This window comes from Xiphophorus maculatus, chromosome 8, assembly GCF_002775205.1.
Source record: "Xiphophorus maculatus strain JP 163 A chromosome 8, X_maculatus-5.0-male, whole genome shotgun sequence".
In the NCBI taxonomy this organism is placed as follows: domain Eukaryota; kingdom Metazoa; phylum Chordata; class Actinopteri; order Cyprinodontiformes; family Poeciliidae; genus Xiphophorus; species Xiphophorus maculatus.
The window spans coordinates 24,857,918-24,877,501 of NC_036450.1; the positions used below are offsets into that span (position 1 = coordinate 24,857,918).

Below are 19,584 nucleotides of genomic sequence, written 5' to 3' on the forward strand. Positions count from 1 at the left end.
AATCGATTCATAGACCTTAAATATCCAGTTGTTGCAAAAAACAGATATAAACAAATACTTGCTGGTGCTGAAGTTCAAATAACAGATTTTGATGTTGTGAATGGTACTCTTAAAATAAATAAGTTAAAATCTAAAATATAACAGCCTTTGCCTTGTTTAATAAGGACTAGGTGGAAAAGAGGGTTTGGTCGATAAAACATTTTGTCAATAATTTTGGCCAACTTAGAACGTCCATTCACAGTGCACTGTTGTTCTGTTTATTTGCCAAACATTTTTATTATTATTCACATTGTGAATATAATTTACAAACAAACCAAAGGACTTTTGAACTTCTAACAAGTGACATTCCAAAAACTAGAATATTTTTGGTTGCAGGTGACCTGGCTCAGCTATTATCATCATTTACCAGAATGTCTCATTGGAAACTTTTCCTATAAGGACTCCAGTTCAACCAGTAAACTGATTGGTGTCTAACCCACTATTCCATTTAGAAATTCAATTCTACCAATTGCAATGGATTCATAGACCTTAAATATCCAGTCGTCGCAAAACCCAAAGTGATTAATTTAAAACTTTAAATGCAGCTTCAACCTGGAAAGACTCACACAGAGAGAAAGGAGGTTTTAGAAAGTTTATTTGACAAGAAATAATCTTCGGCGCTCGGACCCCGGCAGTAGACACTGAGCTGGTAACTGCCAGAGAGAATGATCTGCTGTGGATAAGCTTTTTTTTTCCTACATGAAAACCTTTTTGAATAAAGTCACTGGATACATAATGTCAAGAAAACTGGCATGGGGTTGTGAGATCTTTCCAGGTACACGCAGAAAAGGTGCATAAAGGCCTGAGAGAAATAAAGCAATCTTGTGATTTGATTAAAATAATAATTAAGTTGAATATGTATGAGTACAATTGGTAATATGGGTATAAGTAATCACTAAATAACTTTCTGAAATGTATTTCTGAGTAATGAACTGTAAAGGTAACAACAATGTAATGATTATGTATGATGATTTATAATAAGTGAAAGATGTGATTAATTCTTAATGAATATCAAAGCAGTGATGGTTTGAAATTGATTCAAATGGTTTTAATACAGGTTGAATGTGGTTAATGATTTGTAACAGATAATATAGTGAGTTATAGAAAAGAGAGGAATTCAGTACGGTAAAGTCAGCATGATGGGTAAGGCCCTGCTGTCAGGATATGTCCCAAGTTGGGGAAAGATGGGACTTTCCACGAGACTTCAGTTCAGAAAAAAAAACACTTAGCAGAAGTTCAGAAAAAAAAACAAAAAACACGTAGACCAAGCTCCCCATACACACATATGGGTGAAAAGAGTATAAAGGAGGACTGAAAAGAGGAAGCAACCATTCTTAGTCCGCGGCGCTGGAGACGAGTCAACACGGAGAAGCAGATTGAGGAACAGCAGAGGACCGCACCTCGGAGCCACGGGGAAGTTGAGACTTCGCGCCGCTAAGAAGGGACAAGATCCTATCGCCCCAGCCCTGGTTCCTGATTCGACCGTCGGCCCTGCCTCAACCCAACGATCTCAAACTCTGCAACAGACTTGGAGAAAAGACAAAGATCCCTGAGGGAGAAAGAGCGGGGTTTTCGAAGGATTTGGACCCGTTCTGCTTTGCTTCCATTCTAAGGAGGATTTTTCCACACAAGGACAAAGACTCTGACCAAGGATTCTGGATGTTTCTGTTGCCAAGATCCACCATCAACTGGGTGTGAGTTGAATCTGATCTCTAAAAGTCCATCTCAGAATTTGCGACATTGGTTAGGGAAAAGAGACAGGATAGTATGGTCATACATGTTGATTTTATTATACTGCTCTTGAATTATATACAATTAATCGTTGATTTGTATGTCACATATCCCTGCTTAAGCTTGCTTAATAAATTTATACTATAAAATTCCAACAAAGTTGGTGGACATTGGAATTAATTGAGTCATTTAATTATTTTTCAGTTCTTTTAATCGAGGTAAAACTAATGTACATGATTCCAGTAAATAGGTGGCTTCATAATTTCCTTTAGTGAGTGTAAATAATGACCCTGGGACTTATATCTAAGTCACTAAATTTAATCTAGCCGGTTCCAAGAGCGAGTTATATTTTAGGAAGCGAGCTACCGTTAACAGAAGTGGTTATTGGAATTATGCAGCTGCGAGGGCTACTCAGCTGATTGTTTCTTAACTGTAAAGGGTCGTAGCTTCTGGATCGGAGGTAGTTAGAGCTAGACGAATCGCTTTTGCCACCAGTTTGAATAGATTATCTCTTATAGATCTCTTTTAGGGTAATACCCAGGTCTTAGAGATTTTCCGGACCTGTTAGAGAACTGGTCAGTAGTCAGCCCAGGAGAGTTGTGAGGAGTGGGCGGGGCTGGCTATTGCGCAATAACAGACAATAAATTAAACCAATGTGTACATTCTAACTATAACTGTCTACATCTCACCTGCTCAGCCAATCACCTGATCACGCGCCTCCCTAACGGCGGCGGTCTCATCTCCTCCACCCTTCATAAAGTACGGCTTGATGTGTGCAACTGCTCCTCACCTGAGCTTCCATCACCTCCACCCAGTCTCCACCTTCGCTCAGCATACCTTTAATCTTATGTTTGTATTATGACTTTGTAACCTAACAATATGTTTCTGTATGGCCTCGCTTTATTAAAAAAAAAAAAAACAAAACCAACAGTTGATTCTGACTGCTAAAACATAAACTTAGCCGTTTGTCAGGTTTGTAAAGAAAATTTGTATTGATTCCAGTCATTGTTCAAAAACTATAGGAACCATTTTATTTACACATAGAGAATACTGCAAGTTATTAGCTTTGCTTTTATTTCAAATTTTTTAAAACAAGGTTATCCAATTGTTAAACAACGCTGTTAAAATATATTTACAACTACCGTATTTTCTGCGCTATAAGGCGCACCTAAAAACCTTCAATTTTCTCAAAAGTCGACAGTGCGCCTTATATATGGACCAACATTGAGTCACAACAGGTCAACTACGGTAAGCAGCCGCCGACTTCATTTTCCCCCGTAGAAGAAGAAGAGCGCGGTGCACGCTGGGTTTTGTGTAAAGACCCCAAAATGTCTCCTATTAAGAGACACGCTTATGACACAGAGTTTAAGCTCAAGGCGATCAGTGACGCAGTAGAACACGGGAACAGAGCAGCAGCCAGAGAATTTAACATGAACGAATCAATGGTGCTGAAGTGGAGGAAGCAACAGCTGTTTATTCATTTTGGGAATGAACGGAGTTTTCAGAACGCTGGTTTCTAATCTATTAATAAAGTTTGACTGACCTATCTGACTATTTTGTTGACATTCCCTTTAGCGCAGCTTCATCTAATGGATGCATAACATAACCCCAGCCTCTACTGTAGCTTCTATTCTATGCGCCTTATAATGCGGTGCGCCTTGTATATGAAAAAAGTTTTAAAATAGGCCATTCATTGAAGGTGCGCCTTATAATGTGGTGCGGTACTTTATTGGTTCTACTCTCTCGTCAACATGTTACAGCCACAATGTAACTTTGTCTGGAAACGACACCATTTCTATGAAAACTAAATAATGTAAATCAGCTGAGCTGCAACAAAAGGAACATTCAAAACCGTACATAATATTGAAAGAACACATTAGGAAAAAGGATGACTGCACAAGTCAAAAGGCAAATGTGCTTCAGCAGAAATGATTTAAAGTGGCATGTCACAAAAAAAAAAAAGACGAACAGCAACGTGTGGCAACTGAAATGTGTGAAAGACTGTGGAAAACAACTAATATTCTCCTTGCATTCAGTATTGACAGTCAGTGCAGTGTCCAGGTCGGCCATCACAGTAGTAACCAGGGTACTCTCCTCGTCTTCCATTGCCGGTGAAGCCCACACAGTTTTTATATTGCAGGAAGAAAACGTTACAACCGCAAAAAAGAATCCGGTTTTCTGCCTTGAATGACTCTGAAAATTTGCCCCAGTTGATCTCACCTGTTAATGAAAAACCGATTTCATGTAGTTAAAATCTAATTTCGCATGTTTGAGGTGAAAGAAAAAAGGCAAAGGTCCTTACCATCCAGCCAAGCAAAGTGAGTCTTCTTCCTGAAAACTGGGTCAGACACAACGGCTTCAAAGCACTTGCAGGTCAATGCCAAGGTGAGGTAAGCCAAGTCTCCCTGTGCTAGCGCCACCTCCTGGAGAACAGCTTCAAGTACATTCAAAGGCATCTGAAAAAGGGTTAGGATTAGGGTAAATCATATTTTCACAACATTAAAAAAAACCCTACAACATTAACTCATATGGCTTGAAATATATTTAAACTCACCTGCCCACTGATGTCTTGCAACAACCCAAGAGTGAACACATCTCTTCTAGTGAGGACCTGCCCATCAACACAAGCAACATATTCACCTGCATCTCTGGTTTGGTCTAATACTTGAGCAAGCTTAGGAAAGAAAAACTGAAGATTAATACATTTGTATTAACTTGATTTTTCACAATATTATGCATTCCTCAAGTATGTGTACTGATATGCACAACTTACAATGTGTTTATACTGCTGGTTTGTGGAAATTTCACTTTTTACTTCATGACTGATTTTCTCCAGTAGAAAACTATTGGGAACACTGTTGTGCAGTGTGATTTGTAATAAACAAATATTGAAACACATGACCATGTCATAAGTGCAAGTACCGACAATTCTTACAAAAAAACCCCCGAAAGAAATATTACAAAGACAAACACAAAGCAAAGTCGATATAAACATTTACCAAAGTCGTTTCTGTGGTATTAGGCTGTTGACTCCAGGTGGATTTATTTGCTTCAGTTGGTTTTAAGCTTGTCAAAGAGTCAGCAAGAGGACATTGAACAACGCTGGCTTCCAAGCTGCAAGCATGTTGCTGGTTTTTCTCACAGCCTTTATCAACAGAAACAATCCTACATTAATATACATACTGTGCTTTAATTTCAGAGACTACCACAACAATAACACTAACGTTGAGTATTACCCGTTAGAAATGCATCCATTTTGGTTTAGGACCAATGTTGCGTGTGGCCCAGCAACTTTTAGAATTCCTTGTTTGGCTTCTGTGTTCTTCCGAACATTGAAATGGTGGAGGATGTTTCTTTGCAGAAAGACGTGCGTGGATGGGGTGAGCGTGTTGAGGAAGTAGTTGTTCTTCCTCATGCCTGCAAATAGTTGCTTTGCACACTGACTGTTTAATCTTCCTGCAAGTTCCGGAACCATCTCAATCCGCCGCAAGACGTCCTCGTCGTCCTTGCTATTGCCTCGGCGGGAAACATCACTGAGACAATAATGCTCTAATGAGCCAGTAACAGGATGTCCTCCCTTGTCTCCAGGTTCTTTCCGGTGCTTCAACCAGGGCAGGTTCACAGCGAGGTTTTTCTTAGTAGCTTGTCTTATGTTTTCAGGTGTGGGTTCAACCAATCTACCTTCGTGGATGGTAAATGGTGTATCCTCAGGGCACCTCTTCTTTAGATGACTTACTAATCCCCTGGGGTTGTCGTACACCGTAATATTTGGAAAAAACTTCCAGGACAAAAGAAGGTCTGCAAAGTCTCTAGGGCTCTCCGCTCTCAGGTTAAACTTTACAGAATAAATAACTCCACAGGGACAAGTGATTACAGCCCACCCACCTGAAACAACAAATCATATCATTACTTGTACAGCATATTAACTTATCTGGCTCCTTGTTGTTGTGTACTAAATTAAGCTCAACAAAAGCATTGACATTACTATGACAATGTGTTCCATGTTGAAAATAGCAGATAAACAAGGCATGGCTGTTTTTTTTGTCATTTAAATTTTTATCAGCTCATACAGTTACAGTACTTTGGTAGGGGTAAAATGGCAACAAATTGAACATTTTCTGTTAGAAGTTGCTGTCACACACTTACCAGAGGCACCGCACACTTTATCAAAAACCTCGTTATGTGTGGCTCTAGAAGCCATTCTGTCCCGCAGACGGAGCACAAGATCCATCTTAGAACCTGTGCTGTCAATTCCACATTGACTGCAGAGTCTCCTGATCTCAGGTAGCTTTAAAACAACACAAAATGGGAGTTATTTGTAATGTTTTTTAACCCTCCTGAAACACCAACACAATCAGAAAATTCGAAAAAATAAAAAATAAATAAACAAGAGACTACCTTGAGATTGAGAACCTCATCTGCAAGCCGCTCTTCTGTGAGAAACTGGTCTACATCACTGTTGGAATCAGGCAAGTGGACTTTTTCACTCTCTGTGTTCATCAAAATGTCAGATCGTCTCGTCTGTGGTCCAATCCAGGGGGACCAGTTGTGATAAGTAGCTTTTACAACAAAAGGATTCCTGCGGCCAGCTGAGAAATGCAATGGCGACAAGCAAATACATTTTTTGAGGCACATTAATGCATGAATAACTTGGTGCACGAAATGTTTCCAACGTCTCTGTTGAATAGACACCAGACTTGCGCGGATAAAGTCCACGGCTAATCACTTCCATAGTAACCGCTTCCCAAAAAGAGCGTGCATTCACTTTGCCATTATAGTGTTGAGGTGGGTTTGGTATTTCACTAACTTTAAAAATAAAACAAAAAACACAGGATTCCATCTTTTTTCAAATGTTCATTTCAAATGAAAGGATTTTCATCCTTGCAGGTTTCAAACCTAAAGACCTACCTGGCATGCTGAAAACACCTTTCTTATGGCGTTCCATGACAACAACTGCAGGATGATACCCACATGAAATGCATGAGTATTGGTAGTCATGGTCACTTAGACCTTCAAACGACAGATATGCCTGCAGGATCCGATCCTTGTTAGGAAAGTTCTCTCCTTCTGTGTATTCGATCATTTCGATTATGCGACTTACAGCGGTGTGAGTCTACGGAAAGAATTAGGGCACATTTGCAAAGTCACAGTAATGCATTTAGATGAAAAGTTCACAAATGTGTCTTTTACCATTTGTTGTAATGTGTTAAAAATAATATTCACATTCTACACAAATAATTAAAAACTACAACTAACCTGCAATGCATTCCTCAGTACCAGACACAGATGTATGGACAGCAGCAAGTGATCGTTGAAGTTGTGGACACCATCTTCCCAGTCTTGATATCGGTAAACCATGGAACAGGTGGGGCAAGTCTTCCTGTATGTTGATATGCCTACAAGGATATTAAAAAGGTTACCATTAAGATCTTACGTTGACATGATGGAATAAAAATAGGAATATTAGTCTTATGGAAATAAAAATAAATCAGCACACTTGTAATCAGAGCGGAGTAGAGTAAATTACAAACCTTTAACTACTCCTGTCATAGTCAATATTTTAGCAGTGGAAGATACCAACTGAGGGTCACCAAGACTGGCGTGTTGTCCACATTCTGTGCATTCGGTCTCTGATGGGATCAGATGTTTGGGGAACCCACTGAGAGCCTTGGCGTCTCTACTGCTGGTGATAAGGCTGTCGGGAAGATCGGCAGGTATTTTCTTCTGGTAAATCAAGTACTTGATTATCCTCTCTGCTGCTTCATCAGTGATGGAACGACTTTCCTCCTGACATTCTGATACTGTTGTCCCACACATAACATCCTCCTCTGAATTCACTGCCTCTCTGAACATGTCTGGCATTTTTTCAAAGAGATGCCACATTGCTGTAGCCTTGTGCGTACAGGACCTTTTGCCCTCTGTACATGCACAATGCCAGGTGTTTTTTCCTTTGTCATAAGTGACAATGACCCGTCCAAGTCTGCTGAAAAACACCACTTTAGGTTCAAAGACAGACACGTGAAATGTTGTGTCTGTCCCACTGCCAAAAAGAAGAACTGAAAACGGCGTATTATTTGATAGCGCCTCCTGCTGATTGTTTAAAAGTTCTTCTTTTCTTTGAAGACTGAACCATAAGTTGTCAACCAGGATGTTGAGGGTAGTTTCAGACAGAGGTCCTTCTGAGTCTGTGGCGAGTGAACAAAAGCGTAATGACTGAATGTGTTCACATTCAAAAGGCAAAATCCCACTTCGCTTGGCAAACTGTGCATTCGCATTACACCTGTCGAGCTCACATTCTGATCTGTGAAACTGTGACCAGGTGTTTTTTATTACATGTAAAGGTTTTGATGGACCATAAAAGGATTTCTCAACAGCAAAAACACCTTTTTCGGCATCCACACACTGACTCCTTAAATGATGATCTTGTGAAATCAGCTCCACATTTTCCTGGTGTTTTCTTTTCAAATGAATACGAAGATTCTTTTTTCTCAGGCGCAGATTGCACATTTCACATGTAATCATATCTTCTGAGCGGACAGGTTCCTGTGTTGCCTGCAGGTTGGTAGTTGTTGGATGGACAAGTGTCTGTGCTGCCTGCAGGTTGTTAGCTGTTGGATGGACAAGTGTCTGTGCTGCCTGGATGTTGGTAGTTGTTGGATGGACAAGTGTCTGTGCTGCCTGCAGGTTGGTAGCTGTTGGATGGACAAGTGTCTGTGTTGCCTGGATGTTGGTAGCTGCTGGCTGGACAAGTGTCTGGGCTGATGCACAGCTGGACACCATATTGAAAGTCGCTGTGTGCTTAACCAAGTGATTAACAAACCTGTCCCTTCTGTCAATGGTCGAAAAACAGTACGGGCAATGAAAGTGAGATGTGTCTCTACAGGGTAGGCCACATCTGAATATATGGAATTCTGCAGTAACAAAAAGAAATGAATAAAATTAAAAACAACATCTATATACATTGCAGATATTCTTAAACAAGACGTGGTTCATTCCCACTTAAAATAGAGCAAGGACACAGTTTAATAGCTACTAACATAAAAGAAAAAGGTTATTACACATCAGGAAATAAGCAAATGATTGGTAGAAAAAAAGGCATGTTTGAAATCAATCACTGTAGATTCTTTAACATTATTGTTACTGTTTTGTAGGATTTAACAGTTAATTTTAGAAGTCACAATGGCTTCCAGATAACAAATGTATACTCAAAAAAAAATACAAAAATTGAAATTGTAAAAGTGATATTGCTCAAACAGCCAAGGGCAATTAGATTTACTCAATTACTCTGTAACTTTTGACAAAAATAAAATAAAATTAGGACTATTTTTCCATATGTTATGCTCTTGAGTAAATTTTGTTGATACGCAACCTAATGCGAGTATCTTAACTGAATGAATAACCATTAAAAAAAAACAAAAAAACATGATACACGGATAAATGTTGTTTATGTTAGGTTTCTTCTAACTGTAATTTGTTGTCTTGTATTAATATTTTTCATTTTTGGTTTTAAAATACCTAACAGTGCACATAACTTCATTTTTTATGAATATTACATTGCACATTACGATCAGTAAAAAGAAAAAAAAAGTGTTAACACTAGAAGTGCTGGAGTTAGTCCACGTAGACAACACTCCTATGCAGTCTAGAGATAGTCCAAATGGCCTGAAGGATTGTAAGTACCCTTAAGTACCCTGGTAATGGCCTCAACGCATCTCACAGTTGCACAATTGTTCCTTAGACTTAGACTTCGACTGGATAATGCAGCACAACATCAGCTGCAAAAGGTCACATCTCTCCAAAAACACTTCATGTATGCTTCAAAACTAGACTGAAGAGCATTACCTACAGGAGACCTGATCTCCTGCTGGTATCATAGATACCCACCCCCAACATGGACTATTCACACTCCTACCTTCTGGCCTGACGGTCAACGACCACATGTACAATAGAAGAATAGAAGAATGGATGAATGGATGCTAATTTGAGCCATCAGAGTCGTCAGTTTGGACTCAGGGTCTTTTGGCCCTGTATCAGTAAGTATGGGGAGAAATCAAAAACCTAGTACTCCTAGTGTACTTAATAATAGCCATTTCACCAACTACTTTGTTACTCTTACTTGTGTAGTTTGCACTGGTAAGTATGTAAAAAAATTTTTTTTTAAATATTTTTCAAGTGTAGTTTTACATACCGTTATGTTGAACCATAGCAGTTGTTGCTATATGGTTCTGTACCTTGTACGATGCATCGGCACTGTACGAGCAAAGGGGACAGCAATATTTATCGTTCACGCAATACGGAAGAATCTCCTCTCCGTTCCGAATGTTGCAAACGGATACGTGGATCTGAATAATGAAAATTTGAAAACAAAGTTTGAGCATAAAATACATTTCTCAATTATACATGTTATCCACTTTTTATCTAATGTTAAATGGACTGAACTTCTATAGCGTTTTCCAGTCATTTTTGACCACTCAAAGCACTTTACACTAGAGTCACATTCACCCAGTCACACATTTATAACACCCATACACAGATCGGTAGGCAATTTGCCCAGAGGCACATCGACATGTGGCAGGAGGAAGCTGGAATTGAACCTACAACCTTCCGATCGCAAGACGACTACTCTGCCAAAGAGCCACTATAATGGTGACCTGCAGGGAAATAATTAGCTATGCTACATGCTAAAATTAGCCTTCCCCTGTGTGAATTACGAATTTCACTAGCTTAGATTATTGTTTATTATATTTTCAACCTGATCTAGAAAAGCGTAATATATATAGTACACTGATTCATTATGTGAAAAAAAGTTTTAAGATACAAATACCTTTTGTTGCCTTTGTGGGTTTTGCATTGTGGATCGTGTGCCGAACATCAGTGGAAGAACCTCTCAAACTTCTTTCAGTCAACCTCTTAACCCCGCTTCTTTAAGGTATCCTATACCTTATTGTTTCCAAATAAGGTCTAGGACTGGCCCCGCCCCTTTCTGTTTGCTGCAGCGAGGTCCTTCTCGTTGAACTGGAAGCTATCAAGCTAATTTTCTATTTGCAGCGACGCAAATCGTTTTCCTAAACATTACATTACCAAGAGGCACGCTCTCACTCTGACCGGCGGTGGCTCTGCGTCCAGGAAAGCAGGCAAGGCGACAAAATGCGGTCGAGATTCATTTGAAGCTGCAGATCACATTTGAACCGACACCCAGCTTCGCAGTTCTTCTTCTTCTTTATATTATGGCGGATCGCATGCAACTTTAAGGTGCATACCGCCACCTACTGTACACGAGTGTGTAGCAACATTCCTTTACATCTATCAATTTCTATTTTTAAATTTTCTATTCTGAAGATAAATAAATAATGCTTTCCTTAATCTGTATATAAATTGACCTGTCCTTCCAACTATTCTTCTCAATTTCCCCCTTTCAGCTTCACATGTTTTACAGTTCATATATACATATTTACATATATATATATATATATATATATATATATATATATATATATATATATATATATATATATATATATATATATATATATAAGGTGTGAGGCCTTTTAATTTTAATTGTCATAATTTAAAGGCCTCACATTTTTAATTATGACATTAAAAGTGTCATAATAATGACACTTTTAATGTTGTCATTATATATATATATTTATATATACATATATATTAATATATAACTTAATTGTCATAATTAAAAGGCCTCACACTTTTAATGATGACATTAAAAGTGTCAGAATAATGACATATATAACATATATATAAAACATATATATATAACTTAATATATATAAGGTGTGAGGCCTTTTAATTTTAATTGTCATAATTTAAAGGCCTCACATTTTTAATTATGACATTAAAAGTGTCATAATAATGACACTTTTAATGTCATTATATATATATATATATATATATATATATATATATATACATATATATATATATCACTCCAATTGAATACTATTAAAAGACAGATAATGACTTTTAATGTCATTATTATGACATTTTTAATGCAAAGTTGCTCTAAATGTTGCAGTGAAAGTCCATTAAAAGTGCCAATCTTGCATTAATGTCACTTTATTTTCAAAATAATGCAAAGTTGGCACTTTTAATGCAGCTTCGCCTTAAAATGTAATTATTTACCGAATGACACTTCATGACAACAGTCATAAATATTCATAAAGACTCCTTCATGTTCATGACAGATGTTATGTCATGTTTATGATGTCATGTCAGTCTTATGCACAGTCTGTCAAATAAAGTGTTACTGATAGATCTATGTTTCTACCTGCCTACCTATTGATAGACCTATCTATTTATAGCTAGCTAACCTATGTAGCATCATGTTTGTAGAGACAATGTGTCTGTCTGTCTGTCTGACTGTCATTTGTGTTTGTAGAGAAACCGGAGCACCCGGAGAAAACTTGTGTTTCAACAAGATTAGTTGATTTTACTAAGAGAGCAAATTACAATGTCTGTCTGTCACTTGTGTTTTTAGAGAAACTGGAGCACCAAGAGAAAACGTATATTTGAAGTAGGATTAGTCTCTCACTGTCTCTCTCATTTTTTTTGGAAAACTGGAGCACCCAGAGAAAACCTTTTGTTAAAATGATTTGTGCTATACCTTCAAAGCTAAGGCCTCATATGTCTGACGTAGCTAACAGACAATCTTACAAAGATGTTATGTAAACGAGAAGTGAAAGCTGCTGTTTTCACATCCCATCTCATTCCTTGTCCAGCTGAGAAACAGTTCTTCATTTGACTATGAAATGGATGGGAGTTTTACATTTTTAGAAGTCTGTTGGCAATTCTCAGAGAAGTGCACAGATTTGGAGTTCAGTGAGGGAAATCTGACATGCTTGGTATCGGTAACTTTCTGACAACCCAGTGAAGGTCTGCAAGCCTTGCTGGTTTTTCCATCAACATGTTTGTCAGAAAACGTCGTTCTTCCCTCACAGGACTTGGAGCAACTTCTCCCTGGTCTTGCTGCTGGCAGAGTCTCCTTAACGTCGTCATAAACAGGCTGTTTGCGTTTCTCAATTTGGATTCTTTTAATACTTTCGCCTCCACACACTCTCTCCAACTCAATTAAGGACAGCATGTCTTTCCTCTCAGCCTCACGCAGTTCCTTCTTCTCCTGCTGTTTACGACGTATCTGGTAATCCCATGAGTCAGTCAGACACTTGGTAGCTGCAGCTTTTTTCTCTTTCGCCAGTTTTTTATGCTTTTGCTCTGCAGCTTCCCGATGTTTCGTTTCTTTCGATATCTTATCCTCCATAAAAGTCCTTTTCATATCTTCGTTTTTCTTTATAAGGGACAGTTGGTCGTACACGATTTTTTTACGTATTTCACGACTTCTGTCCTTATCATCAATGTCACAGTCACTATCATTATCTATAACGACTGATTCATAATTAACATCTCTTCCTTGTTCACTGACGTTGTTCTGTGTCTTCAGGTTCTGCTGAACCTCCTTCTTCTGTCTCCTGGCTCCAATTTCCTCAGCTCGATATCCAGGAAGAACTCCTTCCCTTTCAGTCCTGTCCGTTTCAATCTTCTTTGACTGTTTGTATTGCTGTCTGGCAGCCAATTCATCAGCCAGAGGTTGTTGCTTTGTAGTTTTCTGCTGCTGCTGTACTTCATGTGACATTTTGACAAACTCGTCCTTGGCCATCTTGTTACAAGACTTTTCCTGTAAAAGAGAATCACAAGCAGCTTCTTTCTTCAATATATAATCTAAACTGTCATCAAAAGATTTATTTTGCTCTTTTTTGTTAAGTTGAGTCTCATTATGTCTCAAAAATGTCCGGCTTGTCTCTTTCTTCTGTCTCCTCATTTCCATTTCTTCATTTTGATGCAGTCTATCTGACTGCATTATGGCAGCCATTTGTTGCCTTGCAATTTCAGCTCTGTCCTTCTTCTTCTGTTCTTTAATTTCAATTTGAGCATCCAATGTGTCGGTCAGAGACTTTTTCAAATTGGCTTTCTTCTCCCTCTCTTGTTCCTCTTCAAACTTCTGGCGTAGCTGCTGCTTGGCCCGCTCTTTGCAACGCTTTTCATCCAAAAGAACAAAGTTGGCAGCTTCTTTCTTCTTTATATAATCCAGATTTTCAAAAACAACCTTCTTACAATCCTCTAGACAATTCAACTTTTCAGGAAGCCTCATTTCACTCAATTGTTTTGGGCAGTCTGATTCAGATTGATCCGTCTCGTCCTGTTTGAAGAATTGTCTATCTTTCTCCTTCTTGTGTCTCCTCGTCTCAATCTCCTCAATTTGACACAACCTGTCTGCTTCCATTATGGCAGCGATTTGGAGACTTTCAATTTTAGCCTTTTCCTTCTCTTTCTGCTTTTTATATTTAATTTGAACATCCCATGTGTCCATCAGAGACTGTTTCATTGCATCTTTCTTCTTCTTCTCTTGCTCCTCTTGTAACTTCTGGATTAACTGCTGCTTAGCCCTCTCTGTACGACGCTTTTTCTCCAAAAGAATGGAATTGGCCGCCTCTTTCCGCTGTATTTCCTCTAGATTATCATAAACAATCTTCTTACAATCCTGTTCCGTTTTACGTGACGAAGGCTTGTTAAACTGTTTGTCATTTCCAGAAACCTCGTTGTATTTAGCTGTGGACCCGTAGGGAGTTCTTTGTCTCAGCAGTCCTTCTGGCATTTTGCTTTCAGAGTCTACATCTTCTGTGTATTTAGTCCAGTTTGAAATAAAGGTGTCTAAAGATTCTTCCTGTTCTCGAAGTCGCAAAGGTCGGTTGAGTTCTTCATTTTGTTGGGTCTTCATTGTCCTCAGTAAAGGAATAATCCTCTTGGGTAATTGACGAGAATCCATCTTCCGTTTCTGTCTCACGATGCAAAGAGTAAAATTCACTATAAATCCACTGAAACTTTCTGCACGTCTGGTACTAGAACACAAGTAACAAACTATTTAAGAGGTTTCAGAGCTGATGTCATATGACACAAAGCATTTGATCCTAATGACATCATCAGTTAGGTAGAAGTGTCGCATTAGTTGCTATTGCTATGGTAACCAGGAAAAGCTCTGAAGCGATTCCCACCTTCTAGTAAAGCAGATATTTCAAACCATTAAAACATTTCCAAATAAATTCGTTCATATTAAGACACATGAAACTTTTCCCAACCATTTAGACTAGTTTCTGCCAATGTGGCTGTAATTGATATGGGCTTAACAATGTGCAAAACACAATCACCTGGTTTCCCATTAAATCTGCTCAACAGTGTTTTCCTCATCTAAAGATGTTTTTGATGAGGAAAAGTGTTTGATGAACTCAGGTTAAACTGTGGCCGTTTCTCATTTAGACATCTTTAGCACTTTTTTCCTTTATCTCATTTTATTTTGTATAACATATGACGTCCGGTTTTTGATTTGATGTTATTTTATTTTTATTTTGCTCTATATATGTTGTAGAATGGCAGCTTAACGACAGAAAGGAACAGAAGACAAGTTACAACAGCGTGTTAAAATGTGTCTAGTTATTAGCGAACCCCTTGATAGAGGCACAAGGTATGTTTGTTTTGTAAATAAGGACGGTTCTAATTTTGTAATCAATTGAAATTGTGAATTTGTTGTATATAAACACTAGGGCATAGTTTTGAATTAGAGTTGATATTTTTAGAGGTGAACATTATTTTTAGTTGAAACGTTATGGTTGTAAGAGTGTGTTTTTGTAGCTTACACTGTCCTTTGTGTGTGTGTGTGTGTGTGTGTGCATACAGCTATTACAGTGAAACTCAAGGTTTACTTCCAATAAACCTCACTGTTCATCAGTAAAGCCACAATCCTTCATTTGGGACTGGGGGTGTTACACACTTTTTTATCTTTAATCCTATTAGGCGTGTGCTGCTGTTCATGCTTGTATATATGTGTGTGGCCCAGTGTAGACAAATGAGCCAAATACTGGAAAACATAAGTGGGATTTTATTCCCGACTGTCCTCAGATGGAACAGTATTAATTTTGGTTTGATTTGTATGGAAGCTCATTGCTATCACACAGGAAAAAAAATATTTTGAGTGCTATCACGTTATAGCGTGATACTTATCTTAGACGTGATACGTATCTTGTTTAAACGTAATAATTTTATGTCCAGGAAGTGGCGGTTTTATGCTAGGCTAGTACAGTGGCTAACTGTACTAGTTTTTTCTGGGTGTGTCTCCTCAGCAGGCAGGAGCAGCAAAGGAAGACAAGTGCTGCAGGTGCTGGTAAAAAGCTCCTGCAGCATGTCACTTTCAGTTAGGGGGGAATAATATGCTGAGGAGTTTTAAGTTACATTTATTCTTTGATTGATCTTAGTTAGTTCTAATGATTTGCAGGCATGTAAATATGTGTTGGTACCGTTTATTAGGTTTGTGTAAGTAGTGTTTGTTGTTTGTTCTTTTTTTTTGGATCACCCCTTTACTTGGTATAAGTGGTGAACTTGCCTCAGGTATAAATGCTTCTCGCTCTCACTGTGAAGAGTAAAGAAATTGGAAAAAGGCAACAAAAAAAAAAGTTGGAATGAAAATAAGAAAGGAAAGAGATTATATGAAGTACAAAAGTCAGTATTAATTAGAAATATTAATGAGAGAAACAGAAGGGAAGAAATAATAATGATCAGATTAAGAGTAGGTCATACCTATTTAAATGACATTTTATATTTAATAGGGAGAAAAAATAATGATAAATGTGAATGATGTGCAGAGAAAGAACATGAACACGTATTGATGAACTGTAAAACATGTGAAGCTGAAAGGGGGAAATTGAGAAGAATAGTTGGAAGGACAGGTCAATTTATATACAGATTAAGGAAAGCATTATTTATTTATCTTCAGAATAGAAAATTTAAAAACAGAATTTGATAGATGTAAAGGAATGTTGCTACACACTCGTGTACAGTAGGTGGCGGTATGCACCTTAAAGTTGCATGCGATCCGCCAGGATGGGCAGTAGCTTTCCTTCGGCCACTGTACCACCAAGACCTGATTGGTGGATTGCTGCAGAGATGCTTGTCCTTCTGGAAGATTCTCCTCTCCCCAAAGAGGAACCTTGGAGCTCTGCAGAGTGACCATTGGGTTGTTGGTCACATCCCTGATTAAGGCCCTTTTCTCCAGATCACTCAGTTCAGATACATATATTAATTCAATCTGGAGAGACTCAGATGGAGATAAGAAGACAATTAGAAGAGTTTATTGACAAACAGAATTTAACGTCTTTGGCACTCGGGCCCCGGCTGGGGATAACGGTTATCGCCGCGTTAGCGATAGGCTTCAGATGAGCATTCCCGATGCTGTTAGGAACCTCATCCCCCCGGGCCCACACTGGTGGTGGAGGTTGAAGAAGGGTCTGGGCCTCAGGACCGGGCAAATGGAGGAGAAGGGGTGGTGGTGGGTTGAGCTCGGCTGGAGAGCGAAGGACACCATGAATGAAGGTCCTTATCAGCTGGGACTTGGTCAATGATTGGACGTGACGTGGCTTGGTCCAGCGTTGATAGGTTGACGATTGTGGGCTGGTTGCTTCAATTAACGGGTCCCGGTGGGGATAAAAGAGTCTTCCAGTTTGAATTTGCGCCTAGGCTTCATTTCAATCTGGAGAGACTCAGACGGAGATAAGAAGAGAATTAGAAGAGTTTATTGACAAACAGAATTTAAAGTCTTTGGCGCCCGGGGATAACGGTTATCGCCGCGTTAGTGATATGCTTCAGATGAGCATTCCCGATGCTGTTAGGAACGTCATCCCCCAAAAAGAGGCCGAGGCCGTGAATATAAGGCAGAAAGTAAAAAGGGGAAAGAAGTTGCGCTGACTTTGGCTACCAAGTTAATAACGTAAAGGAAGTGACATGACAGCTAAGGGAGAGGGAGAGTAGGACGGGAAAGTGAAGACCAGCTGAGAATGCTGCCGGGCAAGAGGTGGTAGAATACACAAAACACAGGGCATGGGGACGTTGTGTGAGAGCCGGCTGGGGATACGGCAGGACGAGGGAGGAAGGGATGTTGGAAGGTGACGGCCGGCTGAGGACACAACGGGGCATAGAGTAGCAGAACGCAGGGCATAGGGATGCTGGAGGATAAGCTGGCTGGATATGCTGCGGGGCTAGTGGAATGGACGTAGGCGGGTGATAGCCGGCTGAGGACACAACGGAGCATGATGATAGAAAAGCCGGTGGGGAATGCTTAGGGCGAGAATGAAGGGATACAAGCGGGGCTTAGAAGAGGGGATGCTGGTTTGAAAAACGCCAGCACTAACTAATGCAGGGTATAGGATGGAGGGAGCAGGGCATAAGATAAGGGGACGCTGGTTGAAAAACGCCAGCACTAACTAATGCAGGGTATAGGATAGAGGGAGCAGGGCATAAGATAAAGGGACGCATTGAATAGAGGAGATGGAGCGGGGAATAGGATACGGGGCAGCTGGCTAGAAAAAGAAGCCAGCTGGTAGCGGCAGGGCTTAGGAGGTAACGATGACATGGAAGGGACCAGCAGGGGAAGGAACAGGACAAGGGATGAGGGGCAGCTGGTTAGAAAAAGAAGCAAGCTGGAAACCCAGCGGGGCATTGAAGGAGAGAGGCAGATGGCTGAAGGATGGCTGGGAATGGTTCGAGGCATAGGGAGATGTGACACTGGGAGAAGAGTGATTGCTATGGGTGAGTGGGGACACAGCGGGGCATGGGCTGCTGGTAGAAAAAGGCCTGCGGGGGTCACAGCAGGGCAAGGGAAGGTGGAATGCTGATAGGTGAAGGCCAGCAGAGGTGATATAATGATACTATGGAGTGACATTACTGATAGAGAATGAAATGCCCCAAAAAGGAGCTGAGGCCAGGGCCGAAGCTCAGAATTAGAGGCAGGAGGAGCTAGGCTAACTAGGGGCTTACAGGCTGTGTCTCGAGGAGTAATTAGAAGATAATTGCAGAGATAGAGGTGAGAGATGAGAAGCTGGTAGATGAAGGTGAACAGAGGTAGAGTGGATGCTATGGAAAGATATGTTAGCTGGTGGAAGGAAGCTAGCTGGGAGATATTGAGATAGCAAAAAGAGGATGGGAGAATGAATAGACTAGAGTGAGAAAATAACTTCCTGCTACTGGAGATGGGATACTGATGCTAGGATCAGACTCACAGGGTGACGTTAGAGGAAACGGGCGAAAGACAAGATCATTCTAGAATGAACCTGAAAATAAAGATGTGAAGGACGATGAGGGGAAGGACATGCATCACGTTTGCTGCATAAGAGTGTGCACTTTTGCCTGAGGTTGACCAACCACCACCAGTGGATCGTGCAGTGCTCGTCTGGCACTGAGGGAAGCTGCGAACACGGAGGAGAGATACTCATTACGTGAAAAGAATGCTGAAGATGAACTGGGGATTTTTATATATATATAAAGAATGGACTTTGAAATACTATTGTTAGTTTGCAAATCGCTGAACGACTTGGTACCACGAAACAATGAAGATCTGCTGTAAAGCATCAACCTCCCAAGCTCATGAGGTCTTTCCGTTTGAGCCTGCTCTACGACCCCGGGACCAGACCAGAAAGAGAAGCAGCATTCAGCATCTAAACCCCGCGAATTGGATCAACTCCCAGGAGACCTTAAAACAGCTGAAACGCGACTTTGATCAATCTCGACTAAAACCCGCCTGTTTAGAATGTATTAGAAACATGCTCAATCACAAAGTTAATGATGGAACTTGACTTGATATCATGTTTTGTTTGTTGCTTCCCTATGCATGACCTTGGTTCTTGAGCTATTATGATATAAAAGCATTTGCGCTGAAAATACCTTGCTGCCAAAAACAGCTTTGTTGAGTTAGATCTTTAA

General features: G+C 39.8%; 1 protein-coding gene and 1 long non-coding RNA gene across 9 annotated transcripts; one reads left to right on the forward strand and one right to left on the reverse strand.

The window, feature by feature from the left end:
* Positions 1 to 862: 862 nt before the first annotated feature.
* LOC111609531 lies at positions 863 to 2,714 on the forward strand. The gene is made up of 2 exons (XR_002753170.1): positions 863 to 1,733; positions 2,468 to 2,714. It is a non-coding gene; the product is annotated as an uncharacterized LOC111609531 (long non-coding RNA).
* Positions 2,715 to 3,463: 749 nt separating this feature from the next.
* LOC111609528 lies at positions 3,464 to 10,980 on the reverse strand. 8 transcript variants are annotated; one of them, XM_023338547.1, is made up of 13 exons: positions 10,595 to 10,980; positions 9,959 to 10,112; positions 7,302 to 8,681; positions 7,027 to 7,166; positions 6,679 to 6,883; positions 6,169 to 6,359; positions 5,917 to 6,058; positions 5,007 to 5,655; positions 4,770 to 4,915; positions 4,544 to 4,625; positions 4,325 to 4,444; positions 4,073 to 4,226; positions 3,464 to 3,990 (listed from the first exon to the last, which is right to left on the reverse strand). In XM_023338547.1, the coding sequence occupies exons 1-9, from the start codon at positions 10,640 to 10,642 to the stop codon at positions 4,909 to 4,911; spliced, it is 2,916 nt and encodes a 971-aa protein (XP_023194315.1). In that variant the 5' UTR covers positions 10,643 to 10,980; the 3' UTR covers positions 3,464 to 3,990; positions 4,073 to 4,226; positions 4,325 to 4,444; positions 4,544 to 4,625; positions 4,770 to 4,908. The 8 variants fall into 8 exon arrangements, with proteins under 8 accessions (XP_023194315.1, XP_023194313.1, XP_023194311.1 ...); XM_023338545.1 differs by lacking the exon at positions 4,544 to 4,625 and having other exon boundaries at positions 4,325 to 4,381; XM_023338543.1 differs by lacking the exon at positions 4,544 to 4,625.
* Positions 10,981 to 19,584: the final 8,604 nt, after the last annotated feature.

Excerpts from the sequence above, each read along its gene's own strand:
- LOC111609528 (XM_023338545.1), bottom strand. The coding sequence starts at position 10,642 with ATGTTCGGCACACGATCCACAATGCAAAACCCACAAAGGCAACAAAAG. Across the intron at positions 6,884-7,026 it reads TACTGAGGAATGCATTGCAG|ACTCACACCGCTGTAAGTCG; the intron begins GTTAGTTGTAGT and ends TTCTTTCCGTAG. Across the intron at positions 5,656-5,916 it reads TAAAGTGTGCGGTGCCTCTG|GTGGGTGGGCTGTAATCACT; the intron begins GTAAGTGTGTGA and ends TTGTTGTTTCAG.